The following is a 21,740-nucleotide window of genomic DNA, read 5'->3' as shown; positions in this document are numbered from 1 at the left end:
GTTTCGAAATCTGCAATCTGATCTCTTCTTCAGGTAAATAACTAACCTAACACATAATTACAAACTAGGTTACAAACTTTTTCTGGTATATGTTAATGACATTGAATCATCACTACTGCATGGAAAGCTTGTGCAGTACGCAGATGACACGACTCTCTGTTTTAGAGGAAGTACAAAACAAAATTTATAAATACAGGCCTTTGTTGACCTTAATAACTGTGTTCTAACATTTCAGTAGCCTCAGTCTTCAAATAAACTCATCAAAATCAAATATCCTAAACTTGTCAATGCGCTCTAAAGATATTGAAAGTGGTCCTGCTGTTATGGTTGCAGATACATTATTGGAGGAAGTCCTTTCTTCAAAGTACCTTGGAATACATTTTGATCGAGGGTTGACATGGAAAAATCACATTGATCCTGTTTGTGCCAAACTATACAGAAGTTTATGTCTTAAGATCTTTGGCAAAATATTGCCCGAGTCAGGTACTGATTACGGCGTACTACGGCCTAATTTATACCCACCTTTCGTATGGAATCGTTTTGTGGGGAGCCTGTGCAAACAACCATTTCATGAGAGTTTTCAAATTACATAAAAAAGCAATTCGCATTATCGTTAATTTGAACTTCAGAGAGTCGTGCAGGACAGCGTTAAAAAAATTGCAACTGTTGACTTTGCCATGGCTCTACATCTTAGAAACAATCTTACATTGTTTTTCTGTATGTGCCTTAACCAGAGGACGAGACATACATGAATATGAGACAAGAGGGAGAGATAACTACCGATCGGGAATGCACAGAACGGTGGTTTATGAACATTTACCTTCGCAGGAAGTGTTCATTTTATAAACAGATTGCCAAACCCAATTAAAAATGACTCAACGCCCAAGGTGTTAAAAACTCGTAACGATCTTTGCCTGTCGTCAAATGCTTTTTACAGTGTTTGATGAGTTTCTGGCATTCAAGTGGGAGACCACGTCATGAGGAAACTGACTCCAGTGCCGGAAAGTGGATGTAATTGGCATGGAATGAATGGGGGTGCGAATGTTTTTGAATGATGTAACTTTTAATTTGGCCTTGATGTGGGATGAATAATAACATATTTTAGATGTAAAAGCTGACGTTTGCTATGCAATGCATATTTTTAACTGCAATTAAAAGATTTGATTTGACTTTGGGTTTTACTTGTATTAGACACTGTTCGGTAGTGTTCAGAATGTTGAGCAATCGGCCTCACATACAGAGTGTGGTAGCTCCATGATGGGATCAGAGGGGGGTAATACTGTACCCGTCTGGGGGTAATAAATAGAGGGGTGTCCACTGATTGGCCGTGACAAGGACAGACGAGAATATAGACCACCACCCACACTGTCCTCTGCTACCCTTCCGTGTATTACACACACACTACGGTGTCAGTGTACCTCAGCGAGGTAACTCCGTGAGCAAACTGTACGAGCAGAGATTAACGACACGAATTTTGTGTTGATTTAAATTTAAACATAAACATATGGACAAACAGACGGAACATATTCATATCACTACATGTTACAATATATGCATATTTACTTAGCAAAGAAATGTCAAAACCGAATGGGAAAATTAGGTCGATAGAGACGATAGGCCTACATTTTACGGTGAACTAAAAGTTAGTTGACCTTGGCGAGCCCACGGCGTTGACTTCGAACACGTAGAGAGAAGAAAATAAAATAGTTTACTATTTCTGATCTGTTTTCGTGCCATGTGGGGATTCCTAATGGTAGGATATGAGGAACGCTAATCGACGAGTCTGTCTAGAAAAACATAATTAGTACAGGAGTTGACGGTTTCTCCAAAATAACGAAAGATACAATGTCCATACAATGATTTAGTTTTGTAGCGGTGAAAGCGGGACCGGCCAGTAGGGACGCTAGTCGTCACTAGTATGTTACGACGTGTCAACCCAGCCTACAGAGTCGCTCCACGTTCATTACAATGATTTAGTTTTGTAGATGTGAAAGCGGGTCCGGCCAGTAGGGACGCTAGTCGTCACTAGTATGTTACGACGTGTCAACCCAGCCTACAGAGTCGCTCCACGTTCATACAATGATTTAGTTTTGTAGATGTGAAAGCGGGTCCGGCCAGTAGGGACGCTAGTCGTCACTAGTATGTTACGACGTGTCAACCCAGCCTACAGAGTCGCTCCACGTTCATACAATGATTTAGTTTTGTAGATGTGAAAGCGGGTCCGGCCAGTAGGGACGCTAGTCGTCACTAGTATGTTACGACGTGTCAACCCAGCCTACAGAGTCGCTCCACGTTCATACAATGATTTAGTTTTGTAGATGTGAAAGCGGGTCCGGCCAGTAGGGACGCTAGTCGTCACTAGTATGTTACGACGTGTCAACCCAGCCTACAGAGTCGCTCCACGTTCATTACAATGATTTAGTTTTGTAGATGTGAAAGCGGGTCCGGCCAGTAGGGACGCTAGTCGTCACTAGTATGTTACGACGTGTCAACCCAGCCTACAGAGTCGCTCCACGTTCATACAATGATTTAGTTTTGTAGATGTGAAAGCGGGACCGGCCAGTAGGGACGCTAGTCGTCACTAGTATGTTACGACGTGTCAACCCAGCCTACAGAGTCGCTCCACGTTCATACAATGATTTAGTTTTGTAGATGTGAAAGCGGGTCCGGCCAGTAGGGACGCTAGTCGTCACTAGTATGTTACGACGTGTCAACCCAGCCTACAGAGTCGCTCCACGTTCATACAATGATTTAGTTTTGTAGATGTGAAAGCGGGTCCGGCCAGTAGGGACGCTAGTCGTCACTAGTATGTTACGACGTGTCAACCCAGCCTACAGAGTCGCTCCACGTTCATACAATGATTTAGTTTTGTAGATGTGAAAGCGGGACCGGCCAGTAGGGACGCTAGTCGTCACTAGTATGTTACGACGTGTCAACCCAGCCTACAGAGTCGCTCCACGTTCCATACAATGATTTAGTTTTGTAGATGTGAAAGCGGGACCGGCCAGTAGGGACGCTAGTCGTCACTAGTATGTTACGACGTGTCAACCCAGCCTACAGAGTCGCTCCACGTTCATACAATGATTTAGTTTTGTAGATGTGAAAGCGGGTCCGGCCAGTAGGGACGCTAGTCGTCACTAGTATGTTACGACGTGTCAACCCAGCCTACAGAGTCGCTCCAATTATCTGTTATATCAATCAATATCAAAGGCACATCCAATCCAGCTGATCACGACTACTGTTGGGTAACAAACTAACAGTGTTGTTCCTTTATGTACGGCCTTCGTAACCACTTGAGTCAGGAGAATGGCAGGAATATAATTTCGTCAGAACTCAGAAGTATAACAATAACAGCTAACATTAGGTACATTTTACGAGAGGCATTCTGAAAGCGAAAGCCTTGAACAAATCTTGGTCTCCTTTTATTACGGTTTTATCAACCGATTTATTGTTTTGATTAAGTTAACGATTAAACTCTGTTACGAACCCAGAACTTATCTGACCCACTTCTCTATTGGAGATAGAAAACGGTGCGTCTGGTATATAAAGATTGCTATTAGAGGAGTCGTTTCGCATTTTATAACTTGATGTTTGTCCATCTATAGTTAGTATTGATAGATAGTTAAGTGATTCCAATAATTCTGAAACTATGCCTAATAATATTGGAGTATTCCTGCGTTCTTCGAGGTGGCGTCAGTGTTTGAGCTGACTTTTTATCTTGTGTAAGTGAAGACGCGCTCTATCTGCTTACCTTATAAACCACACTATTGCCCAAGTAGGTCGGTAGCCTTATCTCAACGTGGACGCGTTATCATCTGGTGACCAGTGTTATCAGTGACCCTTGGATGTCAACATTGGCCAACGTGCCGCAGAGTCGATCGCTCGCTAGGGGACACCCCTGCTAGCCGCACAGGGAGAAAAAACCATTTTTCCACAAGTGAGAGTGAAAACTTCTTTTCAAAAGTGTGAATGGCTGTATGTCCTCTCTAAATGTAAGAAACGGATCAAACCACCGCTGAGGGTCACCTATGTCCATATCGGCCTCCAGTTCATGTTTTTCATTGTAGTAATTTATATTTTTATGCTATTGCTGTTACTTTGTATTAAAAAAAACATTGGCTATTTTTGTTAGCTCGCACCAAACCGAGTGGTTTGTTTGTGATTGCTCTCTCAGACATTTGTGGTCAGATTAGAGATGGGCGGTATATAACGTATTACTGTCGGTAACATCGTTATTCGTGGTAACCTATTACCAGGATAACGTGTTACCAGTAACACCCTGTTATTTCAGTAACAGTTGGGCCGAATGATTTGGCGTTCTTATAACGTCTTTCTTAGTAACAGCCGAGGCTACTACCGTGCAAGCGATGAGGCTAGGAACGGACCAGTTCTGTTAACGCTTTTCTGGTGTTACGTTACTGAGAAACTAATAACGTAGTAGAGTCAGCTGGATGTTGCGGGAGGGACAGATAATAAAATATGATATCGTAATAAATAATAATAGGTAAATAAATAAAATATATTTATCAAAATAGAAACGTAGACTTGTTTCTGGACAAATGAAAACAAACAAATTACAAGTAGTCTATTTGAAAGTAACCTAGTAATCTAAAGATTACATTGTAGTGAGTTCGTTAATTTGTTTTCACTAAACTATTATACAAAAACTGCATTGTATTGTGCATTGTAAATTTTAAATAACCAGTTTATAATTCGTATATTTCAAAGTAGTCTATCAGTCTAAAATTACATTGTTACTGACAGTTATGTTTTCGTATACCATGTCTAAATAGCCTCACACATGTAGGTTTAGTCTGACTTAGTTTATTTGCAATTTAATAACTTCAGTTCAGTAACAGCTTGATGCTAATACTGAGTGTGGGTCGGTTGGTAACATGTTATCACGGTAACAGGTTACTGGAACGTAATACCCATTAATCACGTTATTTTGGTAATATGTTATTGACTAATAACGGTATTTCCCATCTCTAGATCAGATCGACTAGAACGTGTTCTGTAGCACTATCTTGAGGGATGTATTTTATTGCACCTGTATCAGTGCGGGGTGGCAAGGAAGATGGTGGCCAGAGGCATTAGCAGATAAGATAAGATATGAAAATTTTCTGCAGAATATAAGCTAAATCCACGTAACGAAACGTGATAAGACAGCAAGGTTTGTTGTGGAGCCGATGTACGCAGGCCATGCCTACATGTTGAGATTAGTAGTAATTAATGAGCACTGTGTTGATTATAAATTAATTCTAGTTTGGTAAAGTATCTTTCTTTTGTCTGTTAGGATTACTTTAACAAAATTACACGAATAGAATTTCTCTTAAGTATATTACAAACCGATCTCTGACACAATGATACAAAACTTCTAACCTTGTAAAATATTGTATTAACCCTGTATAAGTATAGTATAATTATTAGAAAGTATGTATTTAGTCAATTGCGTTGTGCGAATATTAGCCTACACAATTGGAGAATACGTTCATTAAACTACCTAGGACCGGTATTTGGCGTGTTCCAGAACACAGTAACGCTACGTTCTGGTATTTTACATATACAGTGGCCATGTTTTAAAATTTTTATTTTTATAATATTAAGAGGTTTTTTTCAGTGCCAAAATCGATTGTACCATTCTAAGATTAATTAGATTTGTTAAAAAAGTCGTAAAAGCTACGAGTAAATGAGGAACATTTATAATAATAAATCAAAGTCAGAGCCAACCCATTTATTACCTCAAAAGTTTCGATACTATTACTTTCGAATGAATTTCGACAATGTCACAACTTTAAATTAATGCAGTATATATAATATGGAAAAAGGTAATACTTTTATTCAGATCAATTTCCCGAACTGCTATCATGGATCTACCTTTTAAAGTTCTTGAATTCATTATGTTAGTGTTAACAATGGTTAACATATAACTCAATTTTAATTCTCAGTGTTGTTTCTGTATATAATATTTACTTATTGTTCTTCTCAAATTGAACAGATTGTAAATAAATAAAATGTGGTTAAAAAATTAGAGATATCCCTGAATCATTGAGATGCCACTTCAGAATGTAGCCGCTTGTAGCGCTACTATTGATCGTGGAGCGCTAGTGCTGAAGTGGTTTCTTCGAACGCCACGAGGTGGCAGCACGGGGAAATGTAGTTACCATGATTATATTCATAAACCGTTATTAAACAGGAAATTTAAATATGTTAACTATTTCAGTCATCGATATTGATTTAAAATTATATTGGTTTTATATTTAAAAGAAGCATAATGTTATTTTTGTTTTATAGTGCTTTAATTTGCACTTGCAAAATTTTACTTCCCACATGTAGAACAATGTTTTAGTTTCTAGACTACCCCAGCCTTCACTCATTCAGTTTAACTTTGCGCAGTGGCAATATCGTAACCAATGAAGTTCATCTGAGGTGCGATTATTGCTTATTGAAAACTTTTACCAATACCCCGCCGTGGGGGCGTGAAATATCGCCCGCACTGGCAATTTCTGGAAGCCCTTACGGGGGCTCATAATTCAATCATAGAACTTGTATGATAGACGATGTTATTTAATCTGTGAAACAACAAACCATTTGCGAATATTTGAATATACAAACTAGAGATGGGCGGTATATAACGTATTAGTGTCGGTAACATCGTTATTCACTGGTAACCTATTACAAGGATAACGTGTTACCAGTAACAACCTGTTATTTCAGTAACGTGTGGGCTGAATGATTTGGCGTTGTCATAACGTCTTTCTGGTATTAGGTTAGTCAGTAATCTTGTTATTGAGTAACAGCCGAGGCTATTATCGTGCAAGCAATGAGGCTCAGATCGGATTCTGGTATTACGTTTCTGAGAAACCAATAACATAGTGGATGGTGCGGGGGGGGGGGCGACACAGAGAGTAAAATATCAGATTAAAATAACTAACGATGAATAAATCAAGTATATTTATCAAATTTTAATTATCAAAATAGGAAAGTAGACTTGTAACTGGAAAATATTAAAACAAACCTAACGTATTAGCCTATCATTCAATTTTTCGTTATCATTTATCATTAATAATGAGTAGTCTATTTAAAAGTAGTTTAGGCCTACTAATTTAAATACTATTACATTGTAATGAGTTAGTTAAGTTTTTGTATACTAAACAATAATTGTATTGTGCAGTGAAATTTTAAATAACTAGTTTATAATTAGTATATATTAAAAAGCATTTTACGATTACATTTTACTGACAGTTTAATTTTCGTATCATTTGTTTATATTGCCCCAAACACGTAGATTTAGTCTGACGCACACATGCAACTTAATAACGTCAGTCCAGTAACAACATGTTACTACGGTAACAGGTTACTAGAACGTAATATCAACTAACCATGTTATTTTGGTAATACTGTAGGTTATTGAGAAATAACGGTATTTCCCATCTCCAGTACAAACTGCAGTAAAATAATCATTACGTACAAAATGTGGATTAGGAATATTTATTGGTATAGTATCGACTATCAATGTAGAGTAAATTAGCCTACGTTGCGTTTTTCAGATTTTTTATCAAAGGAATAACAGAAACGTTCGTACGAAACACTGAGTACTTGCACGTAGTGTCATGTTAATTAAATACTATTAAAAAGAGATGTGATAATGTACTATTGTGCATTGTTCAATATCTCAACATAATCAGTATACTACTACTATATATATAACAATCAGTTTTAGTAAAATGCCTATTACGTATTAGTTGTATTAAAAAAAAAATCTGTTGTATGTCCACAGCACGTGACCACGGCTCTGATCCGCAAGAGTATCTTCTCGCTGTGGACCGGTGTGCTAGTGCTGGTGTGTCTGCCGCTGCTGGGGTTCGGGCTGTACTTCGAGCAGAGTACGGCCACCTGTGTGCGCTACAGGCTGGCTAAGGAGCCTCTAGACATCGCCTACGCTTACCTCTTCCTCGCCTTTGGTCAGTTCTGTCGACAACAACGATAACAACCGAGTATTATCTCTTTAATAATGGTGTTGAGCGGAACAATATAATAATTAGACGTGACAATAAATTGAAAATAACATCTAATTAAAATGGGGAAATTGTTATTTATTGGAATTTCCAATTTTTATGTGAGAAATGTCTTGTGGTTATCGTGTTTCAAAATATTTTAACATATGTTTTCTTATACAATTTTTTTAATTTGTAATACCTATGTTACAATAAAAAGAATCTTCAGACATAGTATTCCAATAAATTAATCACCAATATATTTTCCGACTAATACTTTTCTAGTTTATTAGATTGTGGTATTTTCCATAGTTTTAAATTTTATTCAAACTGATTTTTGCCGAAATCTAATTTTATGAAACTTATTTAAAAACTTTTCCGTACAGCTTTTGAGTGTCCTGAAACAAGTTTGGTACAACTTATGTCAAGATAAAACAGGACAATCACAGTTATCTATTTTATACACGTGATGTCTGTGTATGCCGTAACCGGCAAAAACACGCAACAAGGTGACGAGTGTGGACTAGCCCCAAACACAATACCGGCGAGTCGGCTGTTCCATAGCTAGTGTTAACCTAGAGAGGTTCACGTGATGTCTGAACTCCAGATCTCACTCTTGATGATAAAATACAGTTTCAAAGATCAGATTCTAATCCTTGAGCAAATAAATGGACACTTTTACAAGGCTTCATGCCATCCAAGGACTTGTGCATACGCTAGGTGGCAGAAGCCTGAGCCTGAATCTTATTACGTCCTAACCACAAAATATAAACTCTCCAAGTTCTACCTACAGTATAAAAGATTTTCACAGTACTAGATCAAGGAAATATTTAAGCTAATGAAGAACAGAATATGTTTTGAATTAGTCAATCTTTGCAAGAAACAACAAATATCGCAGGGTTTTTCCTTAAAATACATAAACTAATCATAAACGTTACATCAGTTAGGAACACTATCTGTCCTGCAGCCATCGTGATTGTATCCCAGAAACTGTCCGAAGAGGGAATCAACATCCCCGTGGACTAGGCTGTAGTCTGGAGAATTCAGCAATAATTTATAATTAACTTAGACCTAATTATTCATTTTTGTATAATACAAATCACACAAGACAGTTTCAATTTAATTTAACGGCTAGACTTGTTAGTGATTTCACAATAATATTCTCAATTTCCACGTCAGTATTTTTGTGAATGATCTTTATCTCTGCAGCTATGGTGAAAGGCATTAAACAGTATTTAGTGTTAAACTGTTTAGAAAACTGATAAACACGTTTTTAGGTTCATTAATAAAACCGATTCTGTAACCACAAGAATCAATCAGAGCAGTTCATTTTCATCTGTGGGACAATCGGCCAGTTTTTCTATGGTGGTTGGGAGGTGGGGGTACAACTTTGATGGTGTCCCTGTCCAAGGTTACTATACAGATGTATAGTATCTATAGTAATCTGTATAGTATCTATCTGTATAGTAACCTTGGTCCCTGTCTACTCTGGGATATAGAGGAATACTACGGTTTAGCATTTCGGGATGGGGAGGGGGTAATTCATACTCTTCCGAGAGTGTTGCTGTGCTGTCCTCACGTTGTCATCATTAATGTAAATAATGTTACATAGAACCGTCTAGTGAGAGCTGACACTGTCTGCCTGCAGGCACTCTGCTGTGTCTGTGTATTGTGTGGTGTAACCTGGCCGTGATGCGGGCACTCTGCCGCACAGGTCGCACTGACAAGCGGCGAGTTCCTGCCGTCACGTTGTCATCATTAATGTAAATAATGTTACATAGAACCGTCTAGTGAGAGCTGACACTGTCTGCCTGCAGGCACTCTGCTGTGTCTGTGTATTGTGTGGTGTAACCTGGCCGTGATGCGGGCACTCTGCCGCACAGGTCGCTCTGACAAGCGGCGAGTTCCTGCCGTCACGTTGTCATCATTAATGTAAATAATGTTACATAGAACCGTCTAGTGAGAGCTGACACTGTCTGCCTGCAGGCACTCTGCTGTGTCTGTGTATTGTGTGGTGTAACCTGGCCGTGATGCGGGCACTCTGCCGCACAGGTCGCTCTGACAAGCGGCGAGTTCCTGCCGTCACGTTGTCATCATTAATGTAAATAATGTTACATAGAACCGTCTAGTGAGAGCTGACACTGTCTGCCTGCAGGCACTCTGCTGTGTCTGTGTATTGTGTGGTGTAACCTGGCCGTGATGCGGGCACTCTGCCGCACAGGTCGCTCTGACAAGCGGCGAGTTCCTGCCGTCACGTTGTCATCATTAATGTAAATAATGTTACATAGAACCGTCTAGTGAGAGCTGACACTGTCTGCCTGCAGGCACTCTGCTGTGTCTGTGTATTGTGTGGTGTAACCTGGCCGTGATGCGGGCACTCTGCCGCACAGGTCGCTCTGACAAGCGGCGAGTTCCTGCCGTCACGTTGTCATCATTAATGTAAATAATGTTACATAGAACCGTCTAGTGAGAGCTGACACTGTCTGCCTGCAGGCACTCTGCTGTGTCTGTGTATTGTGTGGTGTAACCTGGCCGTGATGCGGGCACTCTGCCGCACAGGTCGCTCTGACAAGCGGCGAGTTCCTGCCGTCACGTTGCCTCGCCGCATCAGTCGCAACCAGTCACTCACCTTCAACGCTTGTACTCGCGAGGAGCGAGCCTTCGCCCGCCTCATGGGTCTGCTCTGTGTTGTGTTTGTCATCTGTTGGATGCCCCAGATGGTACGTGGACAGCCGGCGGACGGCGTCTAATGTTATCTTAGCTAAATTGCAATCTTATTAGCTGGACAGTTGTTAAATTCAAAAAATACTTAATATGCAAAACAGTCTTGAGCTATTAAACAAAAATATAACATTAATAAAAAGTATTCTTGCAGGTCTATTCAATTCTTTTGAACAAATTTTGTTATTTTATTTTCAGATATCTATTCCAATGGCACAGTTCGACCCTAACTCATACTCCAGTCGTACTTTCTTCCGAATAGCAGACATCCTGATGGCTCTACACTTCACATTAGACCCTTACCTGTACGTGCTCCAACGATGGCCTTACTTCAGAGCGCTGTGTGGTAGTCGCAGCCGCCCTAACTCCGTCAAGACTTGTCGTGATACCAATTCTCACTAGAGTGTGATAGCAGACATCCTGATGGCTCTACTCTTCACACTAGACCCTTACCTGTACGTGCTCCAACGATGGCCTTACTTCAGAGCGCTGTGTGGTAGTCGCAGCCGCCCTAACTCCGTCAAGACTTGTCGTGATACCAATTCTCACTAGAGTGTGATAGCAGACATCCTGATGGCTCTACACTTCACACTAGACCCTTACCTGTACGTGCTCCAACGCTGGCCTTACTTCAGAGCGCTGTGTGGTAGTCGCAGCCGCCCTAACTCCGTCAAGACTTGTCGTGATACCAATTCTCACTGTGATAGTAGCTCTGAGGCTTCAACCCCAATAGACACCTGTAAATGCTCCAGTTATGGCATTAGATGTTAAATATGCGGATTAAGAGCGTGTCTTTTTTGTATAACATATAAACCACATAGGAAATTCTGTCCCAGCAGAATAATGTTACACAAAGTATTGAAAACACAGGCGGATGGAAAACAATGTGGAAAGGGCGGGATTGTTGTTAATATGTCAAAAGATCAGTGTTTATCATCGATTGATGAACACACCACCGAAAAGGTTTGCAAAATAACTTCTCTGCTTGTCAGTTTTATGGAAGTTTCATGTATCTCAAGGGACCTTTCTGCCAGTCATTAAGGAGTATGCAGAACATCTCAAAGACTAATCTGCAGGTCAGAAGCAAGCTCAAACAAGTAGATCTGCAGATACAAACCAGTAGATACCAGTTTTGTATCTCCACATTGTATGGATAAAGTGACTCAAAAATCTAGATCGGGGAAATTGTAATGGAGCAAATAATGAAAATGGATTTTGTCTCTGAAATTGATTTACTATATCCATTGTCTCTTGGACCTGTAAAAACCAGCTGGGGCTCCAACTCTGGATCTCAGTGATAGACAAAGCTGCCAAACTTGTCGCAAGACCAGCCTTCAGTGCCAGTCCTGGAGGTTCTACTACTCACTTCTAGTCAGCAGGACATACTCACTATTAGGGTGTATCTTCTGCAGCACATTCTGACAGGCTAGGAAGCCCATTTATAGAACCTACTGGGATATCTGAGCTGCAGAATTGCCTGCAAAAATACCACCTGGTACTTTTGTTACTTTACTTGTTAAAATTTTAAGTTTTTAGTTAATTGGTACCTAATTTAAATAAAGTTACTTTGAATTTAACAAATTTGACTGGAAATTCAACACGTTCATGAAATCATACAGGAAAATGTTGTAACTCTGTTAAAGACTGAAGTAAAACAAAGGTAGTTTTAAAAGTGATAGAATATGACAGAGAGGAGATTGATAGATTGATTTACAAGCTAGTCCTTCAAACTGAACTTAAAGACTGAACTCCTTTTAAGCCTTTTTTAACTCAACCCTGATCTGTAAACCCGTACAGATGTTACTACAGGAAAGTATATGGATGGCATGATAGGAATTCAAAAAAGTTTGATTTTTCTGAATGGCCAATTAAAATCTCAAAAAAACCAAAAAATAGTTTGGAAATGTTTTAGGTATATTTTTAATATGTTCGCTGCGTCGTTAAATTTGGTAATCTTTTTAATATTGTGACATGTGTCACCGGTGACTCATGCAGATGGTGGAATTTGGAGCACTCAAGTTGAAATTGGCGGAAGTGCCAGATTGTGTTCTGTTAGGGAGCGTCCCACAGTCTTTCATCCATTATGGACTGCGCTCGTGAGAATCTTGGTCTGCGGTATACAAATAAGACGATTAGCATTTTCACAGATAGTCCAGCAGCACTGAATGTGTTGGACTCTTGTGTGTACAACTCTAAACTTGTGTGAGATTGCTATCAAGTTGTTTCTTCCCTTGCCAGAGTTAACAATGTGACTGTCGGTTGGGTTCCTGGTCTAGAGGGTCTCTGGGAACAGAAGAGCGGATGCCCTGGCCAACTTGGGCTTAGCATCCAGCATTGCGGTACCTCAACTGTTCTGTGGTACTTTAATGTAAGAGTCCTTTGGGGCTGTCTCGAAATGGGTTCGCGCTGAATATGAGAAGAGGTGGAGACTGTATCCGGGTCTGAGAATGAGCAGAATGGTACTACAGTCGCCTTCCCCTAGGGTGGCGTCTGACCTTCTTTTCTTAAGTAGATCAGTGTCTTCTTGGGTTACGGGACATGGTCACCTGAGGAAGAATCTTCACAGTCGGCATTCTTCAGGAGGATCCGCTCTGTAGAATGTGTGACGAGCAGGATGAAACTGCTGAACACCTGCTCTTTGATTGTCCTGCAATAGCAAGGGAGCGGTATGCCATCTGGTAGTTTGGACAAGGGTGGTGAATTTCCCCAGGAGGGTCTGATCGGTTGTTTTCAGCGGTTTGTAGAACTGGTTCTCAACTAAAGGTGTACTAGGAGTCACTGGTGACTCATGCCGCAGTCCTGCTATAGGTGACCAGTACAACTGTCATTACCTCAACATTACATTCTTGGTATGAGAGAGAGAGCAAGCTTTAATTGAAATCATTAAGATCTGACAGGCGTCATTTTTACAAGTGTTAGGTTAAAATCACATGATATTTTAAAGTCATGTCTTGTATCTATTACACAGAGATATTATGGTAATTCAAGAAATTCTACTTTTATGGCTGGATTCTTCTACTAAAACAATAATCTATAATATATATTCAAATTAGGAGCAGTGTAAATTATGTGCTTAGAATTAAACATTTTATCAATATACTAGCAGTTACCCACGGCTCCATACACAATTTTCGAAATCTAAGGCCATAGCTGTCTCAGTGAAAGCATTTATGATGTAATATGATAGAGCCCTGCAATTTTTTTAAATATTAGTTTATATATCAGGTACATATTATTTCAGTGTTCATGGTTTGGAGATTCAAAACGTAAATAAAATTTTGACTGGTTCTATTTTAGGTTTTGTTGTATGAATAAATATATACATAACAAGTGTCAAAAACCTAATTCGGTCAAAAAGTGTCCAAAGTGCCATAGTTGTGTTTGACTTGTGCCCCGATCTATAAAATAAATACCAACAAAACCAACTTCTATTGAAAATCTTCTACTTTTGGCCCTTTTAATGTACTTTCTGCCTAATATTTATCAAGTGCCAGTGATAGTTTGCTTTTATTTTCCTGATAAAGAAAATATATAACTTACGACTGAAAAGTTACTGCGGTCCAAAGAGCCAGAGACGACAAACTAAATTCACTTCTGCTCTAATTTATTTACAGTTGAGTTGTTGTTGCATTGACCAAGAAATGTTTCTCACCTTTAAACCTTCATTGGACTTTTACAAATATTTCAAAAACAAACATTAGCCAAACACTCTTGAGTTTTAGTGATACTAACAATTGTCATTTCATTATTAAAATTTAATTATAATATTCTATGAGCAGCACGAGTTATTTCAGTTATTATTTCAGCACGCTAGACAGTTGTACTCTCCCCTCCTACTAAATGTCTATAATTAGGACTTGTAAATATGTTAATATTATTTATTAAACTATTCTTGTTGTGTTCTGTTCTGTTCTGTTCATGACAAATAACATGTGCACATTTAGGTTATAAGTGCTGGAGACTGAATTATCTATGTGTAAGATGATTAGTTATGTGTATCTGTGAGTTCTGTATTAGTATTTACAAATTAAAGGAACTGCACTCACAGAAATTATATTTGTGAAGATTCATAAATGACTGTTGTGTGCCAACTCATGAGTTTGGAGGAAATATCGAATTGTTGGGTCTTCGGCATTCTGTACCAAGTCAAACAATTACGACTCAACTATTTCTGATTAGTAAAGCGAATAGAAATTAATAGTTAATTCAAATTGTTTTGCAGTTTTGACAATGTTCAACATAAATAGCAACTTTTCCTGTAATTTTATCTCATACATCTCCTGACAGACTGGATACAACTTAAATTTGAATGAAAAAAAAGAATAATTAATTGTTCAATCTCTATCCTAGTTGTGTTCGACATGTAATTTAGTGGGCCACCTTACTTTTTATGGCTTTTAATGTTTTTTTTATTTTAGTGTTAACGCATTTAATAGTAATACACCTTTGTCGAACAGTGGTCACAAAGCAGTCATCCGTCTGGAGTCATAATTTGCAATTCACAAATACAACAAATAAATAACAAACATACGATATTGTATAAGTCTATCACACACTCACACACATACAACATCAGGCACCAACTTGGTGAATACATTAACTAAAAATTGTAATTAATGTACAGTCAAAACATAACAAAGACCAACACATCATAGAAAAATATATTTGAAATAATTAGTTCTTCAGGCTCAGTCGGTAAGTAGATTCTGTAACAACTGAAATATTACTGACTTATTCTCAAGGGATTTACATATATTCAATATGTTGAAAACCGTTTGAAATACAAATAATTGTTATAGCTAAAAGTTTATGGAAAATGTTAGAAGCATTCATAAACAGTTTTAGTTTGTTCTCAAAATAATAACAAAGTTGTGAATTTAAAACGTATTGAAACAACTGTTGTAATGGATTGACTTGTGTACCAAACTCACCAACGAACTTAGTCCAGGTATTTTACACATACATTTTTTTACCAAGCTTGAAGTTGTTTCAAAATTTCTACAATCTGTTCTTGGCAATAGAAAAGTTTTTATGTGATTTACATGTAATAATTATCTCAAAAATCGTTTAAAAATAATGAAAAAAACCTGTTTATTACAAAAAAGTTAGTAAATCTTATAAGTATTCCTCAAAGCTATTTATTTTTTTCTCTAGGTTCATAAAAAACAAAGTTGGTGAACTTTTTAAAAATTTAAACGGTCGCCATATATTGAAACAAAATGGCGTACCAAGCTGACCATGAGCTTAGACGAGATGTTTATAACATCTATTTTTGTATCTATTTAACATCTAAGTTTCAACTTGTTTGGACTCTTAGACGGTTTGGCATAGTCAGGCCAGTACTCAGACCGGTTTTTCAGACAATTTTGCGGGGCCCGAGCCCTTAGGGGGCCCTTGACAGGCCCTGCCACAGGTCTATTTGAAGGGATCTTGTCGACGGAAGAGATAGCTCAATCTAATAACTGTAACTTACTATCATTAACTAAATAATACAATGTTGTCAGTAAGATAACAGTGGGGGAGGAGGGGTGAGTGAAACTGTGTGACAGGGCCCAGGGCCCGCTATAGCTGAGTACGGCCCTGGGCACAGTTATATATATACAGAGTGTTCAGAAAAGGATGTCACAAACATATGTGGCTGATGGTACACATCACTGAAACAAAGTTATGTTCCAAACACATGTCGAGAAATGCCTGTGTTTAACTTATGTTTTATGTGTTTATACTTTGTTTGAAGTTTGTTTCTGACGATGGAAGGATTGTGAAGGAAACAGGATTTTTTTGGACATTTGCCATCGTTCAGTGATACAATCAGTAACACTATGTTTCGAGATCTGCAATCTGATCTATTCTTTAGGTAATAATGATGAAGAAGAGATCAGATTACATGTTTAGCCGCCATTTTGTGTATCTTTTATAAAAGAATAATTATCTCTACAAGTAGTTAAGCTACAGCTACCAAACTTTGTGTAGAGGGTGTGATAAATAATATGAAGATTAAATATTACAAAAATAATATCAACAAAATGGCACCTGTTAAAAATGTTAAAGCTAAATAATAAAAACCCTGTATTGTTATATCAAATGTATGAGACCAATTATTTTGAAATGTTTATTACAATTCCAAAGGTAGTATATTCAATGAAATCGATCAACGCATAATTGAGCACGACCAGTTTTTAGATATGTTAGCACAAGTTGGGAACAACTTACGTTAAAACAGCTGATGCTTTACAACTGATAAAATGTTAGTTGCTCCTGGCTTGTGCAATCGTAATGGGATCTCTCCCTAGGAAATTGTTGAGCCTTAGCTTATAATCGCTGTATATTAAAACTTATAAATATGTTATGGCTTACAACGTACTTCTGGGTGCAATTTTAATGAATGTCTAAAACATTATGGGAGGATGGGGGGGTTGTTGAGCCCCCTGAGCCCTTTCTCCCTTGGTTTCTACTTTTATTCCGGACTTAGCTCTTGCTCGTTCACCTCATGTGTAGCCTAGATACCTGTTTAAGTTTATATTTCACCAAGTATTAATAGTCAACATCTGCTCTACTAATTCTTAATGGCCAAATACTGTAAATTTTGTAAAAAAAAAAAAAACAAAATAATGGCCTGTGCATGTTAAGTAAAACATTGTTAAAAAGGTAAACAATTGTATTTTCATTGTTAAATAAGCTAATATTTCATTATTATTAACAATAACAATATACTGCAATATACCAAATGTGTCTACCTCAAGTACGTAATGTATCTAGTCCATGGCTGTGTGCTGTACAAACAAACCACCTGTAATAAATGTCCATAGTGTATCTTGCTTCTGACTTCACTGTTGTACATATATATCGTCCAATAAATGTGAGTGACACTGAAATGTTTGTAGTTCTCTAGAACCCCAAATATTTACTGTATCTTACACTTTTACAATTTCTAGACTGTGAAAATATACAAATATACTTAGTTTTATAGTTAATTATCAACACACAATATTTTATAGTATGAAAATAGAACTAGAGTTCACCTCACCCAACATTCTGTGAAGCTATTACAAAAAAGTCCCAATAATACAGAAGTGTTCACTCCAAGCTAGAATGGGAAGGTTTACTATTTGTGTGGTGAAGTGTGGGCAAAGTATATTTTGTGAATTTACTTCTACTGAATCTTAGTAGTCTTTGAAAAATTTTTCTTCCACGAATACTGGGCTTTGTAGAGTAAACCACTAGTTTGTTACTGACCAGTTTGGTTTCAGGAAGAGATAATCGACAGCTGACATTAGTAAAATTGATCGGGGTGGTGGTAGAGGGACTAGATGATGGAGTTCATTTATTCAATAAAAGTTTCACATCGTGTTTACATTCTTTAGCAGAGCTACAATAAACATGTGCATTGTCACAGTCAACACAACAAATAAAAAAATGAGAAATCAAAAGTACAAATTACACTTTTGCTCAAAAAAAATTATTTAAGGCAAATAAGAAATATAAATAGGTAAATTAAGTATTTAAGTAAGTACACTTCAACAGAGTAATATACCCGGTTTATGAGGTAGCATTTTAAGGAATTTTTAAATGTTTGAATTGAATATTCATTTTTTAAAGATTCTGGCAATTCATTGCACAGTTTTAATGCAGAATAGTACACGCCCTGCTCATAGAGTTTTAATCGATGAACAGGATAGTGTGGTATCTGATTCCTTGTATTGTAAGGGTGAAATACTTGATTTTTGTGGAACTGTTTACTATTAGATTTATAAAAACTTAAGACTTCAAAAATGTATACAGAGATGGGAGGGTCAAAATGTTCTTATTTATGAAAAATGGTTTACATGACTGTCGGGTTCAGAGCTTAAACATAATTCTTTTTTTCAATTTGATCACATTTTTTGAGTTTAATGAATTTCCCCAAAATACCACCCCATATCTCAGGTGCGAGAAAACATATGCGTAGTAGACAGACTTAATAGTATCACAGTTTGTTACAGAGCCAATTGTTCTCAAAGCAAAACAAGCTGTATTTAGTTTTTTTATTAGTTGCTCTACTTAGTCATTCCTTTTAAGGTGTCTGACTACTACTACTACTACCAATACTGACCTAAGTTGTGTTTTTCGATCTATGCACTGTGTTGATCACAAAACTGTGGTTGACAAGTAGAATTCTCATGGAATTTGAGGACTGCCATGGCTTTTTTTTAGTAACATCTCAAATCAGACAGATTTTAAATTAGTTTCCAAAATCAGCCAAGCTATAATATGGGGTCAACCAGGGATCCATACTCAACCCAATTTTGTTTTCGTGTACGTCATACATTGGTTTGTCTCTACAGATAAAGAAACTCGTAAAGTAAGCAGACGACATGATGCTGTGTCAGTGAAAAATCAATCTTCCTTCTGTGGACCTTAACTATGGTGCAGCTGTCATGTTGGATGACACCATGGATGAGGAAGTCCATTCAACTAAATTCCTGGGAATATATCTCTATCAACATTTGACCTGGGATGTACAGATTAATTACAGTATGTATGTTGAAAATTGTCCTCAGGCATTTATATGTTGAGAAAGTTAGCTAAATACTGCCTTACTCAGGTACTGATGACAGCATATTACTGTCTGATTTACCCACATTTATCCTATGGAGTGACAGTGTGAGGTGTAGGAATAGAAATTCTTAGAGGATTCCGGGTTAAAAAAAGTAGTTTGAGTAATTGCTAATTTGGGATACAGAGAGCCATGCAAACCAATGTTCAAAAAGCTGCAGCTACTCATGAGAGGGCGTGATGTGCATGAATATTAACTAGAGGCAGGAACTACTACCGTATTGGGAGACACAGGATGATGGTTTATGAATACCTACCGTCGCAGGTAGGATTTCATTTCGTCAATAGTTTGCCTTATTCCATAAAAATGCTCCATTCCTGAAAACGATCAAAACTTAAAAACGGCTGAAATGCTTTTTAACTTCACAGGCATTTTATAGTGCTGACGAAATGTTGGCCTTTAACTGGTTACCGTTGAATTGGAAACAGCAGGACGACTAGAATGAGAATAAATTGGATTATTAATGAGGATGGATGAATGGTTGTTTCTTAGTAAGTTTGAGTGTGATATTGTGAATGAATGGCTAAATTTTAACTTAAATTGGCGGTGGCCATGCATTACATAATTACTGGCAATAAAAAACTTGCGTGATTGATTTAAATGAATGGATAATAATCTTATAATTGACAGATTTTGGTAAGGATAGGAGACCAAAACTCAGCATTTACTTTTACCAGCACAGAGTGGTATGTAATTAGGTGACTGCGTTGGTGACTAGCATATTTCTGCAATGGGTGTACTGAGATTAGTAAACAAACGTATTAAATTAGTTTAATCTGTTCTAAACATCCCTGGCTTGTGATAACATCTGCTATCAATAACATTTTTGTTTTTTTTCTCCGTTTAAATTTGAGTCATGTACATTTAAAAAAATGATACAGAACTTTATTATTTGTAATAGAATACATTTTTCCCTGTTTAGTTGTTTCTATTATTTCATCCATAAAAAGTAATGATATTGTACCTACTTCATATTTTGATAAAGCAAAATAAAGATTTAAGCAATTTTCTATATAATAATCTTTTGTATCTAAGGGATTGTCTTCTTTCCTAAATAGAAGAGTTAGCACTCAATTCAAAATTAAAGAAAAAAGTGTTTTACAATACTAAGATTTCTATGAGGTACTTTTAAAAATTTAATTAAAGGTTAATATTCTGTAATCTCCAGACACCCTAGCACCTTATTCCCCCTTAATTTTCATTGAAAAGGTAAGAGTATGTCACACACGTGCTATATAAAAGACTTCGCTGAAGTTGAATGGAAAATTTCAAGTCTAGCTTTCATTCTCGAGACGTACTGCGGACAGATGAAGAGTAAGACAGAAAATAAAAGTTTAGAGTTCCCAAAAAGAGAGAAGAGAAAATCTGTTAGCCTACAGAGAGATAGTCTTCAATGATGCTCAGTTTCATCCCAAGGATAGACATGCACCTTCGTCAAACTCTTCAATTTTATGTAGCAATTGTTTTATGCAAAATTGAAAGTCTACAGATGAAATCATTCTCGAGATATCCTTCAGATAGTAAGGCTCCAGCCAAATTCCACAGATCATGCACATCATAAAATGTTCTTGTCCATGTAGAAATGATGTTACATGCGGAATTTTAAGTCCATTACTCAATTCGTATTGATATATCAAGCAGAAAACAGACACACAGGCACAAGAGTAATTTTGACAGAACCTGTGGTGATAGCTGCAGATTAAACAACATTTCAAGTTGAAAGCATTGTTCATTTTCAAATTGTCACCCTGAGTTTGGGTGCTTTGCTAAATCTCACCCAAATCCCATGAAGTGACATGCCCCATTATCGAACCCGACGTTTGAAATTATATGCTATATCTCAAGTCTAAGGGTCAGTTAAATGAACACAAACATTAATGACATTAATATTAATTTTTTTCCAATTAAGTTTAATTGAAGAGTAGACATTCAAACAGTTTTGTCTACTTCAAATATGATTTTACAGAAAATACAAAAACATGTAATTAAATAAATGTCACCAAAAACCAACAAAGTTTTATTGATTTGGATTTTTACAAGTTATTAATTTCGAGCATGTACAAAATATGTTTTTTTATCAACAAACAACTTCAGTATTTAATAAACAGTGTATCTTGAAGTAAGTATGTAAGTATACAGAGCAACCCATTTGGCAATCAGAAAAACACAACTTTAAAATTATTTAAAAAATAGGATAATCATTTTAGACTGAACTTAATACAGAAAACGTGTTTAGGACGTTTGACCACATCTATTTCAGCAGCAGGATATTATAAGTTATATAAAGGTTGAACCGGCGAGATGCTCAGTGTTGCTACCTGGCGAAATTCCACTTTTGTGTGTATAGGTTAGTCATAGTAATCAAATGTCCCCCATTATATAGATACACACTCTCTGCCATTAAACTCTCAACCTTACTTTTGCCT

The 21,740-nt window shown here is 37.3% G+C and overlaps 1 protein-coding gene and 1 non-coding gene across 2 annotated transcripts in view; both read left to right on the top strand.

Annotated features, from left to right (window-relative positions):
* The window catches only part of LOC124360896 (prostaglandin D2 receptor), a 39,543-nt gene extending 28,127 nt beyond the window's left edge, over positions 1-11,416 (top strand). Inside the window, exons 3-5 of the mRNA XM_046814883.1 lie at positions 7,781-7,964; positions 10,491-10,717; positions 10,917-11,416. Coding sequence (XP_046670839.1) covers positions 7,781-7,964; positions 10,491-10,717; positions 10,917-11,120 — 615 coding nt within the window. The 3' untranslated portion in view covers positions 11,121-11,416. The remainder of the gene's footprint in view (positions 1-7,780; positions 7,965-10,490; positions 10,718-10,916) is intronic.
* Positions 6,385-6,525, top strand: LOC124361628. The gene has a single exon (XR_006922373.1). It is a non-coding gene; the product is annotated as a U4 spliceosomal RNA (small nuclear RNA).
* Positions 11,417-21,740: the final 10,324 nt, after the last annotated feature.

Source organism: Homalodisca vitripennis, chromosome 4 (assembly GCF_021130785.1).
Source record: "Homalodisca vitripennis isolate AUS2020 chromosome 4, UT_GWSS_2.1, whole genome shotgun sequence".
NCBI lineage: Eukaryota > Metazoa > Arthropoda > Insecta > Hemiptera > Cicadellidae > Homalodisca > Homalodisca vitripennis.
The sequence above is the reverse complement of the archived record's forward strand: the minus strand, read 5'-3'. Positions and strand labels throughout refer to the sequence as shown.